Source organism: Penicillium malachiteum, assembly GCF_028827825.1.
Source record: "Penicillium malachiteum strain IBT 17515 chromosome Unknown utg000002l:1.0-8849297.0:1.0-8852440.0, whole genome shotgun sequence".
NCBI classification, from domain to species: domain Eukaryota; kingdom Fungi; phylum Ascomycota; class Eurotiomycetes; order Eurotiales; family Aspergillaceae; genus Penicillium; species Penicillium malachiteum.
This window is the reverse complement of record NW_026643095.1, coordinates 3,574,238-3,593,455: the sequence shown is the minus strand read 5'-3', so window position 1 is coordinate 3,593,455 and position 19,218 is coordinate 3,574,238. Positions and strand designations below refer to the sequence as shown.

At 45.2% G+C, this 19,218-nt stretch overlaps 6 protein-coding genes across 6 annotated transcripts; 1 reads left to right on the top strand and 5 right to left on the bottom strand.

Moving 5' to 3' along the window:
• Positions 1-1,446: 1,446 nt before the first annotated feature.
• N7483_004397 (DUF3602 domain-containing protein) lies at positions 1,447-1,935 on the bottom strand (the record flags this gene model as incomplete). Its single annotated transcript, XM_057087834.1, has 1 exon — positions 1,447-1,935. The coding sequence occupies one exon, from the start codon at positions 1,933-1,935 to the stop codon at positions 1,447-1,449; it is 489 nt and encodes a 162-aa protein (XP_056947663.1).
• A 4,364-nt stretch (positions 1,936-6,299) lies between these two features.
• Positions 6,300-7,069, top strand: N7483_004396 (putative U1 snRNP complex component Yhc1; the record flags this gene model as incomplete). Its single annotated transcript, XM_057087833.1, has 3 exons — positions 6,300-6,366; positions 6,425-6,553; positions 6,615-7,069. 3 exons carry the CDS (start codon positions 6,300-6,302, stop codon positions 7,067-7,069), a joined length of 651 nt encoding a protein of 216 aa, XP_056947662.1.
• Positions 7,070-8,126: 1,057 nt separating this feature from the next.
• Positions 8,127-10,283, bottom strand: N7483_004395 (transient receptor potential ion channel family protein; the record flags this gene model as incomplete). The annotated part of the gene is made up of 1 exon (XM_057087832.1): positions 8,127-10,283. The coding sequence occupies one exon, from the start codon at positions 10,281-10,283 to the stop codon at positions 8,127-8,129; it is 2,157 nt and encodes a 718-aa protein (XP_056947661.1).
• Positions 10,284-13,411: 3,128 nt separating this feature from the next.
• N7483_004394 (cyclopropane-fatty-acyl-phospholipid synthase) lies at positions 13,412-15,173 on the bottom strand (the record flags this gene model as incomplete). Its single annotated transcript, XM_057087831.1, has 7 exons — positions 13,412-13,516; positions 13,579-13,812; positions 13,876-13,891; positions 13,970-14,001; positions 14,062-14,706; positions 14,774-14,836; positions 14,904-15,173. The coding sequence occupies 7 exons, from the start codon at positions 15,171-15,173 to the stop codon at positions 13,412-13,414; spliced, it is 1,365 nt and encodes a 454-aa protein (XP_056947660.1).
• Positions 15,174-16,691: 1,518 nt separating this feature from the next.
• Positions 16,692-16,929, bottom strand: N7483_004393 (uncharacterized protein; the record flags this gene model as incomplete). The annotated part of the gene is made up of 2 exons (XM_057087830.1): positions 16,692-16,843; positions 16,899-16,929. 2 exons carry the CDS (start codon positions 16,927-16,929, stop codon positions 16,692-16,694), a joined length of 183 nt encoding a protein of 60 aa, XP_056947659.1.
• A 303-nt stretch (positions 16,930-17,232) lies between these two features.
• On the bottom strand, positions 17,233-17,532 carry N7483_004392 (uncharacterized protein; the record flags this gene model as incomplete). The annotated part of the gene is made up of 1 exon (XM_057087829.1): positions 17,233-17,532. The coding sequence occupies one exon, from the start codon at positions 17,530-17,532 to the stop codon at positions 17,233-17,235; it is 300 nt and encodes a 99-aa protein (XP_056947658.1).
• Between the last annotated feature and the right edge of the window lie 1,686 nt (positions 17,533-19,218).

Here is a 19,218-nt window from a genome sequence, read left to right as displayed (position 1 = left end):
GGTTTGACGGTATATAATATGTACTAGTACTCAGGCTATGGATGGATGTAGCGGCGCCCAGGTATACATATCGATGGTCCAAGTCCGAGTCTCTCAATGAGTCTGGTGCTTATTTAGGTACCAGGCTCCAGGCTCAAGGGCTAGAGCATACTAATGGTACCCGTGGACTGTGACGGTAGACATCATCATGATGCAGATCTGTAGGTATTATGGCCCCAGGCACTTGAGTGTTTATTAACTAACTAAGGTACTAGTACTACTATGACTCCAAGTTCAATGTTCTAATTGAAGTGCAATCTCAGGCTACAGATACGTCAGACTGATTGAAACTAGCATCATCTCGAGGTTGATATTTGTGATACAGCGGACGCATTTCAAGCATTTTAATACCTATTGGTCTTTGCTTTTTTCCAATGGCAAGTCTCTTTGTCTTACTTTTGCTTTGTCACTGACATTTTAACAGAAGGTAGAACAGGACATCCAGATGTCTAGCTGGGTCTTTCAATTGATCTAGATAGGATCTAAATTAATCATAGATTATAAAGGAGCCAAGTCTAGACAGTGGACATAAAACAAGCTGAAAGGTTTTCTCCCATGACTCAAGACCCAAAACTCGCCCCCAAGCGGCTCCCGTCGCCTTAAGTACGGCTACCACGTTACCACCAGTACGACCCACGCCACCATGGTACTATCGGCTAAGACTCCACCAAGTACAAAGGAGCACGTCTTCTTTATGAATACATCATCCATGGTGCATATTACAGCATACAGTATACGGATTACGAAAGAAAGTAAAAACTTGAGTGATTGAATAAAGCCATGTAGTTTATGACTTGCATATTGCATTGAATAAGGCCAAGACTAGGAAGTAGTAGTCAGGGTCGCGATAGGGGGAATCTGATGTTGAATAAAGGAAATAGAAGCACAGGAGATCAGAGAATAAAAGACTTAAAAAGAAATACAGGAGACTCCATTGGATGCGAGGAGATTCGAAAGAAGTTGAACGTCCAATTAGGCCCCATATACGCCATCCCAGAGAATAGAAAAGGGAAAAGGTTGAAAGAAGATAGACCGATCTTAAAAGACCCGGCGAGATGCAAGAATTGGGGATCACAAGTGTGAATCAACCAAAGTAACACAAACGCCGTTGTTCCCGTGAGTTGAAGTAGAGTGAAGAGTTCTCTGTGAAGCTGAAACGAGATAGAAAATGCAGTACAATAGATGCAGCAATTGGGGTATCGGCGAGACAGTGAATCGAGGAAAAGGAAAGCGACGGGTACAGAAGCGAAGCGCAATGCGATGCCCGTAGATTCATTTGATCCGTGATTCAGAATGGGACTCCGAAATTAAAAGACGAGGTAAGAAGGGCGAAAGAGCAAGAACTTTTTTGGTTTGGTCGTGAAGTTTGTCGTGATATCATGAATGATGAAGGTTCAAGATAAAGCCTTATGCGGTACCCTTAAGCTTGCCCCAACCCTTCTCAAGACCGCGGCGAGCCATCTCGCGAGCGCGATCAGCAACCGAACCAGTGGAGCTATTAGTAGCAGTGCTGGCGGCGGAGTACTTGCGACTGAGGCTGTAGTTGCTGCTGGAATCCTCGCGATACATCATGTTTCCAGCGCCACCGCGGCCAACATGGTAAACAGGAGCAGCACGGCGAAGGTCACGGGCGAGTTCCTCATCAAAGCTGAAAATAGCGCGCTCAGAGCTGGTGTGGACATTGCCAGCGCCACCACGGCCGGAAGTAAAAGTTGCGGGAGCACGAGAGTCGAGACGAGTGAGCGAAGCAGGACCGGTCGCAGTTCGAGATTCGGTAGTCTTGGTGTTCTTCAGACTGACGACATTTCCAGATCCTCCACGGCCAGTGTAGACTGCAGGGCGACCAGTATGGGGCACCGAAGGGTGCGGCTCAATAACACGGTAATTCGAAGCCATAGTTGTTGATGTGAGATTTAGATTGAAAGCTGCAAGAGCTATGAGGATTGCAAGGCCATGTGATGAAGTGAGAGCAGGTTGCTGAAAAAGGGTGCAAATTTCGATGATGGATCCAACGATTTTCAGCGGGGACAGGAAGTTTTATAGTGTCTTTATGAAATGGGGGGCATAGAGTCATTTGGACATTTGGCCAGGCACAACATCCATGGGTCACACGGTGTGTATGGGTGGGGCGTTGGTAAGTTGTGGAGTAATTTTTGCGAATTTTTATTTTATTTTTTCAGTTTTATTCAATTTTTTCCAATTTTTTCAATTTTTCTCCATCTTCTGGCAGTTTCGAACCATTGTGTCTGATGGGTAGCGTCATCGCTAGTTAAAAAGCGGCGACATAAAATTACCCCATTTAGATATAGAGTGGATCTGACTCAGCAGATTGGGTGCTGGAGCAACAACAATTTGGAACCAAGTGCCTCACTTAACAACAATGACTGGATCTAAATTGGTCTATTCTCCACTCACATTCCACTTGCTGCTTTAAGAGACGCCTCGTTGGCTATGATCATCTGACTGGGTCCTCAGCACCAATAATAGGCTCTCACACGTAACAGAAACTACTGCTGGCGCCAATCAGCTCTCCTGGCGTCTAAAAACAGGGATGAACGGTGGTTTCCTGGGGGTAATGAAAACTCCCTAAGCAGACATGACCAAGGAAAAAAAAACCTCATCTCCCCACAATTGGAACACGGTGGCCGTGTAAAATTACATCGTGCACACCGCAAAACCCTCGTGGCCCCGTCTCGCTCAATTGTTTGAACATGTCGCCATTGCCTCTTTTCCCGTGTGACCGAACTGACTGGTTCAGAATCTTCTTACTGTGCCGAGTGCTGAGCACTGACAGTTTACTATTATTGCATCATCCCGCAATTTTTCTCCCAACTATAGTGTTCACACCATATACTTGAACCCGGAGTACGCGGAATATTCAATGATGAAGCTAGATGATTCTATACTGTCGTGCTACAATATAAGCAATGAGCGATTTGCAAATGGCCCAATCTTGCGCAACAAGGACCCCGGAGCACGCTAGTATCACTTTCAATGAAGTTCCCAAGTTCCTTGTGTCCTACTATACAAAGAAAAAAATTAAGCATTGGAATACTTGAGCTTCGTACTATACCCCTCGGTAGTACATCCGTACAATACAGAGGTTTCATAATTCCAGGGGCCCGCCGATCCAAGCACGATGACTCCATACTGCGGGATAATTTCTCCCTTTAGCACGGTCGATCTGGTCTAGGGCCATACACTAGCCCACATGGTACCTGAGATCCTCAGCAACAATTCACGCAATTCATGTCCACTCTTCCCAAGACTCATTAATGGAGTATAGACTACGCCCAGAAGTGCCGAGAAAGAAGCCAGTTCATGATCAACGCCACTAAGGAGGGATTCTCTCCCTTTATTTTTTTTGCCCCTTACTACCGTTCTATCCGAACCACGTTGCTGATGCTCTCGGTTCCTTGCCGTATCCTATGACAAAGATGACCGGAACAGGTAAGGTGTTCCCCATATCAAGGACAGGGGTGACATTGAAAAAAAAAATGGAAAAAGAAAAAAAGAAGAAAATTTTTAAAATGGAAACATGACGAAACCAAGTGGATTCCAGCCTCGTAAGAAAATTTTTCCCGCTCATGTGCCCTGAATGGCCCAATGAACCGAAAACGCGGACTCAGTGGCAAATCAAAGACCACGTCTGTGCGTTATGGCCGCTTCCCCAGATTTTCCTCTTCCCCGGACTCCGTTCAGTTGCTTTTTTAAAGCAATCTCGTTCTATTGGGATCAGGAGGACATGAGATCCCGTGTGCTTGCAGTATGCAGATCCCGTGGCCCCTGTCCTTGTTTCTACTCGTGGTTGCTCCGGAATGAGCATAGAACTGCCCCCTGGGCGCTGCAGAAACTACTCTAATTAGTTGTCCCCTTTTGCAGTATGGCCGCTTTGAACCTCGGGAAACCCCGCCCTGTTACCCATATTGCTGCCCAGGGGCTTGCCGAGGAAAACTTTTATCCCAATGGTTCTGTTAGGCGTCGCGTGGACGTGTCAGTCGTATATCCATGGTTATTGGAATTCGAAAAGCTGGTACTATGGAGAGAACCCTCGCGTCGTGTACGGGGTTCACCGCAATTCTATTGCTATTCTAAGACAGGAGTCAATTTAATTGAACACATGACCAGTTTTCCGCACTATGTTCTTGGTACAATCACTAGAATGATTTGGAAATTCCATTCATCGCATAGACCTTCCCATATCATGGGTCTGTGTTGACACTGCTGGAAATCCAGGTACCTTTCTCCAGGGCTGCCTATTACATGATCGTGCGCGATTAAACACAAATATATGCACGACAGATCCAAATGGTATGTATTCCGAGCTTCTCTGGGCGTCGTACATCAATACCCTCTTACTATTAGATAATAGCGCCCAACATGACACATGATTATCACCCAGCAAAGGTCTCGACCACCCGGCCCGGTTACCGACTCTTATTGTCTTGGGCATGCATTTCCGGTAGGGTGTTCCGATGACGCATGATGCATTTAAGTTGACGGGGTTACGTTTTTGTTGGGGTTTGTTGCGTAAAAGTAACTTGAACTGCCCAGCTGGTCTTGTTGTCGAGGTGGTGCCTTGATCTCGATTGCGCAATATGATGGATCATGGCAATTTGCACGAGGTGCGGCAAGGACTCGGACTCAGCGTACAACTACAACCGGAAATTGAGCTTCTTGGTTTCCAATTTGTCGGGTCCTGTGTGAGCTCAAGGACTATGTTGGAAATAGATCTGGTGATAGATCTACAATTGAGAGCCAAGTATTTCAAGTCAACACTTGAGTTCAGATGATCATGAGGCGCATTCCCAAGGGCTTCTATTGAAAGTCAGTATCAAGGAACCACTAGCGGCACTTGGGCATGTTTGAGGTGACTTGGCAATGGTATTTTCAGAATCGAGTGCTCTGGGTAGCCTTGAATCTTCCCTCAAGTTCTTTTGAATGAATGTGGCACTTCATCCAACTTGAATACTATGTCTCATACTACTAGTAGTAGGTTTCGTTCGTCCAATGTGCTACCGGCCTTTGAATCATGTTCTAGACAAAGTGCTCAATTGGCCAAAATAAGACAGGTAAATTGATCCATTTTTTGGATCCCAATTTCACGAACTAGGCAGCTCAATTGAATATTGATCTTGACCCGCCAGCTAAACAAACAGTTATCGAAACCTGTCACGAATTCGGTGGCCGTCGGCGGTTCAAGTTTAATTAAGTTGGTCTAGTTTGCAAGGTGTTGTTTTACCATATTTTGAGAGAATGGATTGCTCATTGGATTAGAGATATATGAAGCTCAAGTGCTCAATCATACTATGTGACCCTATCACTGGCACTGGTTCTGTGACATGTTGGCCCCTTGCAAGACATAGCCCCCTTTTGCGTATAAATTGATACTTCATATCTAGGTATTCGCATCTAATAAGCTACACCGATGAGGTCCAAGTTCTTCAAGTTGAAGCCGGGTTCGGGAATCAGAGCATGAGCCATCAAAATGCTTGCATAGGTGTATAAGACACCTAGTATAGATGCCGTCCCATTATGGACGATATACAACTACTAGTAAGTGTCAGCCGCTATTCGGGGCAGTATGCACATATGTCTATATTTGCTTGATTTGAATCTCAAAAGAAATTTGAGGTAGTGTATCAACTGTAAGTAAGTAATATTCACACGATCCTAAATTTCTCAAGAAATTGATTCTTGAAGTAGGTAAGGGAAGTTGTACAGTTGGTGCCAAGCGATAAGAATGATGTGCAGTTTTGCCATCTTCACCGCCCTAACCTTCACCATCCGAATTGGGAGACGACCTCTATCTTGACACCTTCAGTTCATTGATTACCTTGCTTGCGACCTATCAAGAGGTGGTGTCTACTTTTTTACCTGAATTGAAATATCCTTATTGCTCAAACACCAGGCCATCCTCTGATTGGATCCTCTACACCTTGAACGGGAAATCTCCTCGCGCGGAACAGCAGCCGAAGACGCGCAAAGAAAGCTGTCAAGATGCCGAAATATAAGTCTTCCTCGATCCAGCTCCTTATGACTATCTATACTGACTTTCTGTGTACTCTTTTGTAGGTTGCAGTCCCGAGAACCATTCCCGCGATCGCTTTGTCTTTATCCCCTCCAGTGCGGAGATGAGACCATGATCCAAGCTTTTTATATCGACCGCCGTTGCGATAAGCTCCACAGATACTGACAGATAACTAACTTGAACTAAATGAACAGGCGACTACTGTGATGTTTACCTCACACACGACTCTATGAGTGTGCGCAAGGCGCATAACTCTGGTCGCAATCACTTGAGGAACGTGGTGGAGTACTATCAGCGTATGCCGCATTACCTCCCTCAGATATAATCATGGGCGCCGCTAACATGAAAATGCAGAGATCGGTCAAGAAAAGGCCCAATCAGTTATCGACTCCATCACCTCTTCCTACGCCGCGGAAGGCCAACCTCTCCCTAATCCCGCCATGGTTCCTCCAGGAGCATTCCCGCCACCATTCGGCTTCCCAGGTACGATGACCCCCGCAAATCGAACCCAACCACATCTCTTAACACATTGATATTCATACAGGTCGTCCAGGTCAACCTCTTCCATTCGGAATTCCTCCTCCAGGAGCTCCCGGCGCCCCAGGAATGCCGCCTCGTATGTTCCCTCCACCATTCGCAGATCATCTCCCTGGACCTCCTCCATTCCCAGTAACTAATCAATTCCCTCCCATCTGGATAGCTCCCGGTGGTCGCGGCATGCCTTTCCCTCCTCCATTCCCTAACGCCTCAGGAACCCCGCCAACAGGAGGTTTCCCTCCTCCAAACCTTCCTAACTTGCCCCCTGGCGCAAACCTCCCTCCTTTCCCCGCTGGGTTCCCTGCAAACTTCCCTATCCCTCCTCCCGGTGCAATGGGATCATTCCCTCCTTCCGCACCAGGTGCGACGCATTCGCCTATTCCTTCTGGTCCGCGGGGTTTAGATGCTTATCCCCCGCCTCCGGGTGGTGGAGCACCCCCTGGTATGGATCAAAAATGGTAAATCAGGGAAGTTTGCTTTCTTTCTCGATTAATGGGTTTGTTTGAGGTGTTTTCTGCTTTGACATCGTTTTTCTTTTCTTGATATCTCATCATAGTCATGATCACTACGTCTTTTCTTGATAAGACGTACAACGTTCTTCTTGTCTTGTGGCTGGAAATTTCTGCCGCTGGAAATCAAAATTCATCCTCCTAGGACGTGTCTTCCCCGGCGTTGCATAATAGCGTTTGGTTTGGGGTTTCTGCTGATCTCTCAATACTCAATATCATGTGTTCAATGAAGTTTTTCTGGTAAATATGTAGGCTTTATTAGTATTAAATTCGCTTGACTCATATTTTATACGTACATAGTTGGATAAGTGAAGACCTTGCAACCCTTTGCGGGTGGATCTCGAGTCTTGATTGGATACCTATGGATGCTTCAGCTGAAGCTTACAAGGCTACCTAAGTTGGTTGCAAGGGCTACAATCAATTGGGCAGGCCTACTACTAGTAGATGGGAATTTTGCTAAGGCTAGACGTTGACATAAACTACCTAGGTACTACATAATGCATAACCTGGGAAGTTTTATTGTAAAAGCTCGAATCGGAAAAGGAATTTATATTGCATTTGCCGTAAGTCCCAGGCCTAATCTCCGTACCCCAAATGCCTCAAAACGCCATAATCCTCAAGCTGAACTGGACAAAAAGGGAAGAGAAATACAGGACGACCATGAGCTTCCTTTCAAAGGAAAAGGAGGGTGGAATTGAGTGAATTCAAGAAGACTCAAGATCGATAAGAAGGGAAGAAGGGAGTGGTAGGGCCCAGGAAGCATCAAATCACGAGTAGCATGCGATGTCTGGAGATTGATGCCTGTTCGGAGCTCTGAACTGAAAGAAGAGAACCCATTTTTCATAGTGACACAGAGATAGGAAACGAAAAAAAGAAAATTACAAACACATAAAATACCCGACCCAAGGAATGACAAGCAACTTAGTCGACCGCTGTCCCAACGCTAATAACAAACGCATATCATCATATCTGGAAATTTTGGCAATCTCAGAGTGGACGAAACCTGACAATTACTCATAGCCCGCTCCTCGTTGCCAAGGAGTCGTACTCTGGGCTTTGTGGTTTGTCGCTAGTGCTGATTGCCCAACAGGCATGTTTTCATAATCTGGAGGACCACTCCGTTGACTCGATGCCTTGCTGGGCATGAGCGGCACTGATGGATCGACGGGTGATCGGGTATTTTGTGATTGTTGCATGTTCAGGGCATCAAAGCGTTGTTGCTGCTGACCAATACTAGAGGTGTGAGGACCGCTAGAGATGGAAACCGAATCTTCTTCAAATGGGCCTTGTTGGTAGGATTGTGATTTCATATCACCTCTAGCAGTAGCACCCAAGGCATCCAATTCTGTGTTGAGCTGGGTCTGCGACTTGATAAATGATCCTCGGTCATCGCGCATAGGCTGGTATCGAATATCAGGGTTCTTGGAGCAAATAGCATAGACCGAAGCGATCAAGACAAGAATAAGAAGGACGAGTGAGAATGCGGCGTTATACACAAAGAAGACAACGCCCATCACACCGATCATCAGACCTGGAGGGTTGAACACATTTGAGAAAACCAGCAGAAAAATGACGTTGACGAAGTTCACAACCGCAATTGAAATGTTGTAAACGTTGGTTTTCTTATCCATCCATGGCCGAAGGACACATACAGCAACCAACATGGCAGCCTCGATGACAACCAAAGCCACAGTTTGAACAACGGGGGCCGGCTGGCTCAACCCGATGAACATTCCCTTGACGAGAACGTACACGAGGTGGGGAACAACAAAGTAGTAAGCGGTTGCCCTGTACTGCACATACAGGAAACCCCATTTGTTCAAGCAAGCGGGATCAGAGTAGAGAATGTATGCCGGATTTCTGTGCATGGTGACCGAGCGTCTGGCCAAACGAATAACCTTTTGGGATGCCCAGCCCAGTGCAATGACCATAGAAACGATCATGACCACAGCCAAGACCACCTCGGCTGCCGAGTCACGCTGAGTAAATTCCCAGAGACAGAGGACAGCCATTTGAGGAAATCCAATCAAGGTGAGTCGAAATAGAATACCGCGAAGAACAATCTTCCACCCATGACGGAAGTCCTGAAACTTGTCGCTCTTGATCTTGCCATGCTTGGCGAGGAGTTCGCAGATGCCCTTGCAGGACGCAATGAAAATGACAACCAGAAAAACGAAGACAACGAAGAAAATGAGACCGGTTAAGAAAATGTTGGTCTCTTCAATATTGGCACGAAATCCAACACGATCGATGCCTCGCACAATCTCAACTTTCTGGCTGGCGTCCCGTTTGCCAAAAACATGGGCTCCTCGTTTCATGAGAGTAAGAGCAGGATCAATAGCGCGTTTCCTGAGCAGCTCCACTGAATTTGAGCTCAGTGAGGAAAGGAGCGTCGATGGAGTACCACCAGTTGCACGTTGATACCAAGTGCAAATAGTTTGTAGGAAGCCGACATGAATGATACCCATACTCCACTGGAATACCTGAGTCCACGATTCCACAATTGGAGGCATATGAACCGAGGTCATGCCAATCATAGCCTGTGACTGCATGAAACCAAATAGGGATAATGCATTTGCTGCAACATGAGCGGCAGTGTTGGAGTGGCCTAGCCCAGAGGTAATGGCGGATGCTGTGAGACCCAGGCCTGAAATGATTGCCGTCACCCAAGCCACTGAAACCTGGTAGACAGTTTTTCCATTGGAAAGTGCTGCTTCCACACAAGCAATTGCTTCGCCGGTATCCTTTTCCTTGATCACAATTCGCACATCCGCATCCAAATCTGGAACTGTGTACGCGATGCCCGGAATTTTCGAGGCGGTATTGTTTGGCAGTGTCAACGAAACAGAGGGCAAATCAATCGGACCCGGGGCCATGGGACACATGCCCATGCCTGCAATTGAGCAAGGATCGATCGTATTTGAGTACGCCTTGTAACCGTAAGCTGTTAGGGTCAAATCTGCCACGACCTTGCCCGAGATGTATGAGACACCATCAAAACCAAGCATAAGTGAGTTGTTGTTAGGGTAGAAAACCACATGGAAATAGGTGGCAGTGAAGTTACTGCTGTCCATACACACATTCAATGAATTGGATTCCAGGTATTTGACTGCCAATGCTGGTGCCACGAAGGCAACCAAGCAGGTGAGAAAAGATATCAACCTCATGCTGACCAACTCTTCAATTCTGATTTATAGAAGAGTGCTGGTCAATCCGAAGCCGAAATGAAGACCGAGGGAGACAAAGAAAAACGTGAGAATGACTGCCGAGGTGGTTACTCCAGAGTACCACGTTGCCAGCCGCCGGATGCGGAAGGTCTCTCAGCAGCTGAATGTCTCGGCGATTGATTTATGGTGGAGCCGAGGCGATTAATACTATCGTTGATGTGACGGCACAATACTTTGTCGTAGACACGAGAAAAAAAAGGTTCAATATGGTGGGTTTGGGGGATACCCTTTACCACATCGTCTGTTTGTGTTTGTGTCGAACAGATAACAGTCGGGATAACTAGGACGCGAATGTAGGAAGAGGAATTTGAACGAGAGTCGGCGGAGTAAAGTCTGAAATTAAAGGGATATCTGAGCTGACGTATTCATGGACTGCTAGGGACAATCTTCGGATCGAGGAAAATGTGAATTCGAGGTCGAAATATGAGGTCAAGTGGATAGAAGTACAACGAGTTGGAGGATAGAAGGGAGGTTAAGAGCGAGCGAAACTGGCAACACACACAGTATGAGCCAAAGGACAATAAGACCGAGACGAAGAGAATTAGAAAGAGAGAGGGGGTTGCCCTGTTGTCCGCGAAATTGGAATCCTCTAAAGGAGGAGAGGGTGAGTTGCTTTTGGTACAGGGACACACTGCGGGTCACCTGGAATGGAGGAATGCGGTTTGGTATGGTCATAAATGGTCCAGGCGCTTGGTATTGAACCAATCATAAAATAGGAAAATGTGTAACTTTGAGTAACCTTTGTAATAACCATGTTTTGGCGGGTGGACTAGTCCCTTTTGTGACAGGAACTAAGACCCTGGTCGATCACACTTGAAGAAACATTAGGATCTACTACATCACATCATCTATTTCTCTCTCTCTTTGCACTTTATTCCTTATACATATACGGAGTACCAATTTCAATGAACTCTCGCATTATGAACCATTATTACCCGTACTCTACCCTTCCATCTTTACCTTGAATCATCTCTACCCAGCCTGGGCATTCTCTTGGCCAGAAAGTAGTTGATGGACCGTGGCGCAACCGAGTGGGGCCTCCAGTCACCCTAAATAACTGCAGACAGATTACTTCATCCTACGTACCAAAGAAATCTGCTGTCATTTGTGGAGTGGTCAGTGGTTACAGGCTGCGGAAAATTTGAAGTGGAGCACTGCTTTGCAGGTACTCAGGTACAACCGCTCTCACAATAGGGAAAGATTTCTGACTCAAACCGCTTCTATTGTGGAGAAGTACTAGTTTTGTGCCCAGGTGGACGCATGGATGCATTGCGTCTGCCTGGTCTGGGCAATAATTGGCACGCAAAGCTCGATACATCCCAATATATCTCCCTTTTACTCATCCTTGGTCAACTAGTACCTCCTACACAGCCTTGATGGATCTTACTGAAACCCCTGAATCGGAATAAAGGGGCGAACCTATGAAACCTCTGGAATTTAAGCCCACGGGTCCCATGAGCTTTCATCTATAAGACAATGTAGTAACTTAAAAGGTTAGTATTCTCGAACAATGTGTCTCGTGGACATTGCATTTGTACCTTTATTACGTGCACTACAGATGCAGGGTCTTCCCTGTCATGTGTTGCCCCTCATGCGATTTTTAAACAGACAACCTTGCTCAGCCATTCTACTCAGCTCCTCTCCGGGGTATAACCCAATTCATTAAATTTGTCACGATATAATGACTCCCTCATTTTGCACAGCCCAGCCCGATCCTGATCAACTGATCTCATGATACTAAAATCCATGAGGAACTCAAGGTGTTTCAGATGCCTTCGACGTCCTGCATCCTGCGCCGACGAGCCCATACTTAGCGCCCGATACATATGAGCCTACCACTGGAGATGATCTTCTAGAGATTAGCGCAGGACCGATCGCCCGAGTCCTACTCGCATATCTGTGGGGCTATGTAGCCGCCCGTGCTCCCCTCTACTTTATAGATCGCCAACATGCGACCGGCGTGGACAGTCCTCATCAAACCCCTCGACTGCTGCTGCATCCCTCAAACTTCTCCGTACACCTACATGATTCCAATGCTCTTAAAAACAGAATTCTCCCCAACTTAAACTGGGGCAACATGAGATACCAACCATCCTTACCTCGACCGCGTAACAACGGATCATCTCGATCAACAGGCCCAACAGGAACATGGAATCCCCCCCAATTGTTTTAGCTCGCCAGACCGAAACCCACTTTTTCAGCCTAGTGAATCGAGTCATGGCCCCCAATCCCAAATGTCTTTATTTTTTAACTTAACATCAACAACTATCTGAAAAAAAAATGAAAAAAAGAAAAAGAAAGAGAAACCTCCTCAGCACATATGCACACATCAAGACTGTCCGAGTCTGGCCATGGATATATCAAAAATCGAAAATGGAAGCGCGTCTCCAACACCCGCCCAACTTGAACAGGATGAAGCTCCACCGCCCCTTTTCTCGCGTATCGAGACAAATACCAAGAGGTTTGTGCTCCTGTAAGTCTATTTCGGAATCATTCCAAATCTACCACAGAAAAAAAATAAGTCAAGGATTAACAGAAATCAGGCTTATCGTTGCCATGAGTGCTTATGTGTTGGCGGACTATCCAGTATGTCATTTCGTACTGGCCATGTATGAAGATACCTGTCAAAGCTGGGACAAATATATGAGCAGGCTTCGAGATCGCCTGTTCGGTGTATTTTCATTTTTACAGCTTATATTTGCAATTTATGCTCGTTACTGGGCGCCAGAGGATAGCCAGTCAACTCATGGGCCCAATGGCTGGGACAGCTTGGTGTGGACCGGATCTTTGGAACAGAGCTTATGGATTCTGCTTTTGGTGATATGTGTTCTTTTAGTATTGAGTTGAGCCAGGTATATGAATGGTGAGTATTTTGATTCATCGGGATGAGAGTTTGAGGTTGATCATTAATTTCAATGAAGGCTATAGATACTATGCAACTGATTGAAAACATTTTATATCGGGTCGAAAGAAGCATCTTTTCATGGGAATCCCTGATTTATTTTAAAATGCAAGAATGACAGTAAAGAGAAAGACAAAAAGAGGTCTACTATATAGTCGGTCTCTCACTAAACATCCTGGAGCAAAGCCAACGTACCAGGCCGACTAAAAGTGACATGGGACATGCTCAGGGCCTTGGTTTCGAACCCGGCTGCCGTGTATTCGAAGTAATACTATTTTTGTCAGTCATATCTCTAGAATCATCACAAAAGAAACATTTGAAGCTAAAACTTACAACGTATTTTCGGTAAAATATCTCAAGGTCATCGTCCGATAGTTGATATTTCTCACGCAACAGTGGAGAGATGATATCCTCATAATTTTCTTGGAATTTTCGATTCCACTCAAGGAGACATCGCGCATAATGAGAGCCGTACTGTATGACAGAGTCCAAGTCCAGTTGAGCGTTTACCTTCTGAACTGCTCCGAGCAATCTGGTGATACTTGAACAGTGACCGCCAGGGAAGATCTAAAGGTCACGTCTGCTTAGCGTTGGAACTTATCTCAGCCCAGAGTTAATATAAAGACTTACATATCGGCGAATGAACCTAGTCAGAACAGAAAGGTCAGGATCAAGTACATAGAGAAAAGAAAAGCAAGGGAAAAAGCAAGAGTGGCGAACTTACCCTTCACCCTTGGGAAACATGTTCTTATATCTCTGCAAGTCGAATAGGTTAGACAAATAATTCAGTAAAACAATTGAAGTAAGATGGCCTACCGATTCTGGCATGGTAGTTGTCTGGATCGAGCAAATACCACCATTAGGTTTCAAGACCCGATCGATCGTTGCCCACATTGTCTCCAATTCATGGTCACCCATAGCTTCCATCATCTCCACCGAAACAACTTTATCGTAAGGTGTTTCTGGAATGGGCAGCAAACGATAATCACATAAATGAATAGTAATCTTATTCTCCAACCCGAGTGTTTTCACACGCTTCCGCGCCAGCTGGTACTGCATCTCCGACAGCGTACAGGTCGTCACCTTACAGCCAATTGTTGTAGCTGCCCGAATACACATGGATCCCCATCCTGTTCCAAGCTCCAGAATATGATCCGTAGGCTGTGCATTCACGCTGGCCAATATCTTATCCAGCTTGCGCATTTGGGCCGCTTCGAGAGTGTCGCTTTCAAATTGTGGATCGGTCCGCTCCAGATAAATAGGACCAGAATAAGTCATGTCGGGCGAGAGAAAGGCTTCGAACATCTCATTGGAGAGATCATAAGCAGCGGTCATGTTGAGACGGGCATTTGTAAAGGTACCGGTATCAAAAGTTCGGAAGAGGAGATCTGAGACGGTTGAAATGAGCTGGTAGGGCCTGGTGGTTAGACTGGAGAGGTTCCGCTCATTGAAAATGAAAACCTGGAGGAACAAGAATCAATTTTAAAGACCCGCAAATTGCCTCGTACATTTTCAGAAAATCAATTACCTTGAATATTGCCATCAGGTCTGGCGTCGAGAACTCTCCCAGCAAAAAGGAGTCTGCGAAACCCTGATGTCCATATCGTCAGCACTTGAGATATGGTCAGAATGTCATATTGAGAGGCAAGAGGACTTACAAGATCGGCAGAAAGAAACACTCGATACCAAAAAGTGTCATTGTGTATATGGATAATGCCTTGTGGTCCATCACCTTTCCCAAATTTCCACTTTTGACCATCCCGAGAAACGATCTCTAGAGTGCCAGTTTCGATTTTTTCCAAAGCCGACAATATCTGGCTTCGCGCTATGCTCACTGGAAACCAGTAATTGGACAATGATATGGTGGTACTTTGGAGCTTATCGAGTAACTGTTTGCCCGTAGAGCCAAAAGAACGTCCTAGATCCATTTTTGTCGGCAAAGAATTGTTAGTTATACTGGATCTGGAAGTAGACTATGCTATGCTATCGCAGCAGAGGATGTCTTAATTCAAGTTGTTGAACCTTGGGATAAGTTAAGTAGAGGGAGATCCCTGCAGTTATCGAGAGATTCCTCCAATTTATACGGAGTACAGCATCTTACTATCATATTAGAGCGCATAATGGAAAACTTTTCTACCGACCACTCAACCGGAAACCAATTAAGACACAATTTGCCGCTATCATTTACTTGACTACCTCCAATTCACAGTTGGGTATAGCACTTGAAGATGCTAAAGGCTTTAGTATGTCTTGGCGTAATTCACAGCTGAGAAAAAGCAAAAATAGATATGCACCCTGAATCATATTCAGGGTCTAGAAAGCGATGGATTTTTAAAGACGCGCCACATTAGTGAGCATTGCCATGTCTATCCTGAACGTCGTCTATAACTTGAAAGCTGGCATGTATGACAGATCCCATCAACCGGGTTCAAATGTTCCTAACACGCTTATCAAATTAAATAGATATCCTATTGGACTCGACATCGGTTGAATGCCTTAACTCATTCACGAAATCAGAGATATTTTTGATCAGATACGAGCAAGTGCGAACAAGTGCGAGCAAGTGCGTCTCTTATTGGCTCGCTAAAAAGATCAATGGACGGCCCATATGCAGGATCGTAATCAGGATTCAATATGCACCTAGCGAGTAGCGTCAACATTTGAACCTTCAAGTTGGAACTCCGGCATGGACACATGTGCTCTACCTTACGAAGCAAGGATAGCCCTGGAGGGAGCTGTCACGATTGGATGTAACACCGAGAAAAAGAAAACATGTAGAACATTGATGTATCATATTTATATGGTATACCAGATGTTTATCCACAAATCGCAGCTTTCGATTGAACATTTGAATCATTTACTTATATTTGCCAAGCCTTCGTGCATGTCTCTGAATAAAATATTAGTCAACAAGTAATGCATAGCGCTAGTTAATCAAACCGTCTCATCTGATGTCATTTGATCAATAATCAATATTACATCGAAAATCATTTCTCATCGCGCCTTAAATGTCCCAAGCAAATTCGCATAAGAACTTATCGTGGTCCAATGACGCAAAAGGCAGTCCTGCCAACCTCATCGATCGCAGATAAGGAAACAGAGGAAGCAATTTTCCATCCCTTTCCTGTTGAGAGAATTCTTCCAGTACACTGTCAACAAACTCGAAGCCTAGCTGGGCAGATGCTTTTGAGTCTTTATTAAAGTGCAAACATAGATTCTCGAGAATCTGGATACAAGATTGGAAAACCGAAAGAAGTTAGTCCGGGCTATAGGCAGATCTCCTTCAAACTCTGGTAGTATCGCATCTTTGATCTTGTCCATGGTGATAGGGAAGACAGTTGAACTGAACTTCTGCGAGGCCGTTTTTAACTGACTCGGTGTATAATGCTGGATCCGTTGCCCTTCAGAGAATCGAATCAACAGATCATCAGCCAATCCATAGCCCATCATATGTTGGGAATAGAATTGAGACAGGCGATGACAGGAAGAGCCTCGTTGACTGTGAAACGGTCTCCCTCGAGAAACCCGAAAGTGATCGCGATCGTGAGATTCTGTCGTTTTCGAAAGTCGACCTCCACCTGACCGACAAAATACAGAACTAAAATTGGAACTCGGTACTGATCCAGGAAATAGAGATTTGCTAAAAACCTCACACATCTGATCCAGCCAAGCGACTCGCTGCATGTTTGAGTTTACTGTCCTGAGAGCATTATAGAGATGAAGCACTGCTGCCACATAATTGTTCTCACAACAAAGATAAATCCCTTCAAACATTGACCAGTAAAGGATCTCAAGTATATGACCAGAAGCAACCCAGGGCGCTTGGTAATAGAGATCAAATCTCTTTTCTTGCACATAACTCCTTAGCTTCCGTTGCAGATTGCAGACGAAATCCTTGGAAGAACAAATACAAATACCTTCAAGTTGACGCTGGCACCTGCAAAGTCGATTTAAGCATGGCAAGCAACTTTCAATGCTTTTTATGACCTAATTCGCAAACTTTAGCGATGAAAGCCGACAGTCAGCTGGATTGCGCTCTGTGTTTGACCAAGGGAAAGATTTATACGTCGAGAGCAGCATTTCCATGCCAAAAACAAGATATGTCGGAATTGGTGACGTCTTGTCACCTAATGCTTTATCTAGGGCTGGAAGAAGATGTTCAGCTCTCATAGGCTTCTCCTCCTCAAGGTCACTGATAGCTCGTCCTGAAACAAGGACTTGTCGCATACTCTCTTGTATTTTGTCCATAGCTTGGTTGTCAAGCCCAAAGGAATCATGACTATCCATTAAGGGTGTCTGAGATCTCTCAGGCGCTGAGGACCACCTGCAGTAGGCAAAATGTTTTTATATTCATCAAGTGTTTGACAGTGCTTGAGGATTTGGCAGTAATGCCTTAACCCGAAGCGTGCTGAAAAGCGTTGAAACCCAGGATGAAGCTCCGGAATATCAGTGAATCTTATTCGGAAGCTATGATTATTGAAGAACCACTTGTCAAATAATAATTTGACATCAATAAGATTGGGCGAGCTTTGTACGATCCTTTTGACCTCATGGTAAGCTATATTGGTCATAAAGCCAGCGACGGCGATGGAAAGCGTGCCAGACGCTATATCGGTCTAATATCCGTTTACTTTGGCGCAAATTGCACCAAGCTCCTATAATTCAAGCCGTTGGTACCTATTAGTTCTTCCAGAGATAGAGATAGATGAAACAGTATCCCTACATATATAAAAAGACTGAGTTCAATGTAATCCCCGATACTATCGTCCTGCAGAACTTGCTTGGTCTTTTCACACAACGGTACCCTTGAGTCATCTATCTTCGACTGTTGTAAATTCTCGCTGCAACTATCAGAATTATCGAACAGCTCAATGTCAACCAACGAAGCAAACCGGTTTAAAGCATGGGCGGGTATCTCTTCTTCCTGTCTGTTGATCGAAACTGGGTGTGAATGTGGTACTGTCTCAAATGGTAAAAGTATGTAGTAGGCCTGGTCAAGTCTTGAGACATGTCAGCCCGCCATTTCAAAGAAGTGATAAGGAAAAAATAGCACTTCCCTATCTATGAAAGCCTTGTGCTTCAAAACATCTTCCTCTTGGCCTAGACCCCGGTGTTCCACATAGACAGAATGAACGGCCCGTCTTTTGGCCAAGGCTTCCCGAAAGTTGGAGAGCACATATCCAGGTACTGCAATATTCTTTTCTTGAATGTGTTTCGCAGCGTTCACAATATCAGCGGTAGTAAGCCGGGAGTGGTGGAACTGTTCGTGGCCAACAGTAGAAAGAAGCCAATCTAGAATTAACTTTGTCGCTTTTTTATAGGAAAAGTACAGAGATATCAGCGAGCTTTCCATTTTTGCTTGATGAAAGTAGAGTAGAACCAGCTAGATGGTGGTGTTGTCAGAAAGAAGGTGAATAACCCCCCCCCCCCCCTTCACATCTCTCACCCCCCTTCACATCTCTCATACTCAATGCAAGTACACAAGTAAAAGCAATACCGCTAAGGCTGCAACTTGCATGGGTACCTCCCACTTGAAACAAATAGAGATCATGGTACACAGAGCTCCTTCAAATTTTTTTGGCTCTCTTTCCTAAGCTTCAAGTTTTCTTTGTTTGTCTAGACTTTCCTAAACTTTCATGCGAACGCATACTCATTACTCCACATGCTAGTCTATACTCTTCAACACATGTGCAGTGTTCTAAACCAAGTGAACGGACTATAGTAACTGCTTTACAATATATAAACCAGGCCCCAATGAATGAGAGTTTCACACATGCACATTGAGCTCTTGTAATTAACTTGAAGGCATTAGTGTAGCCCTTGGCAACAGAAGCCACGCAACTATCTACCTCACAGCCATGCATGAATTAACAATGTTTTCACCATAAAAGATTTAAATACCGTTGCAGCCTAGAGGCTCTGGGTTCTTTAAAGTAACTTCTATCAAAATATTTCAAGACATTCAAGTTCAAT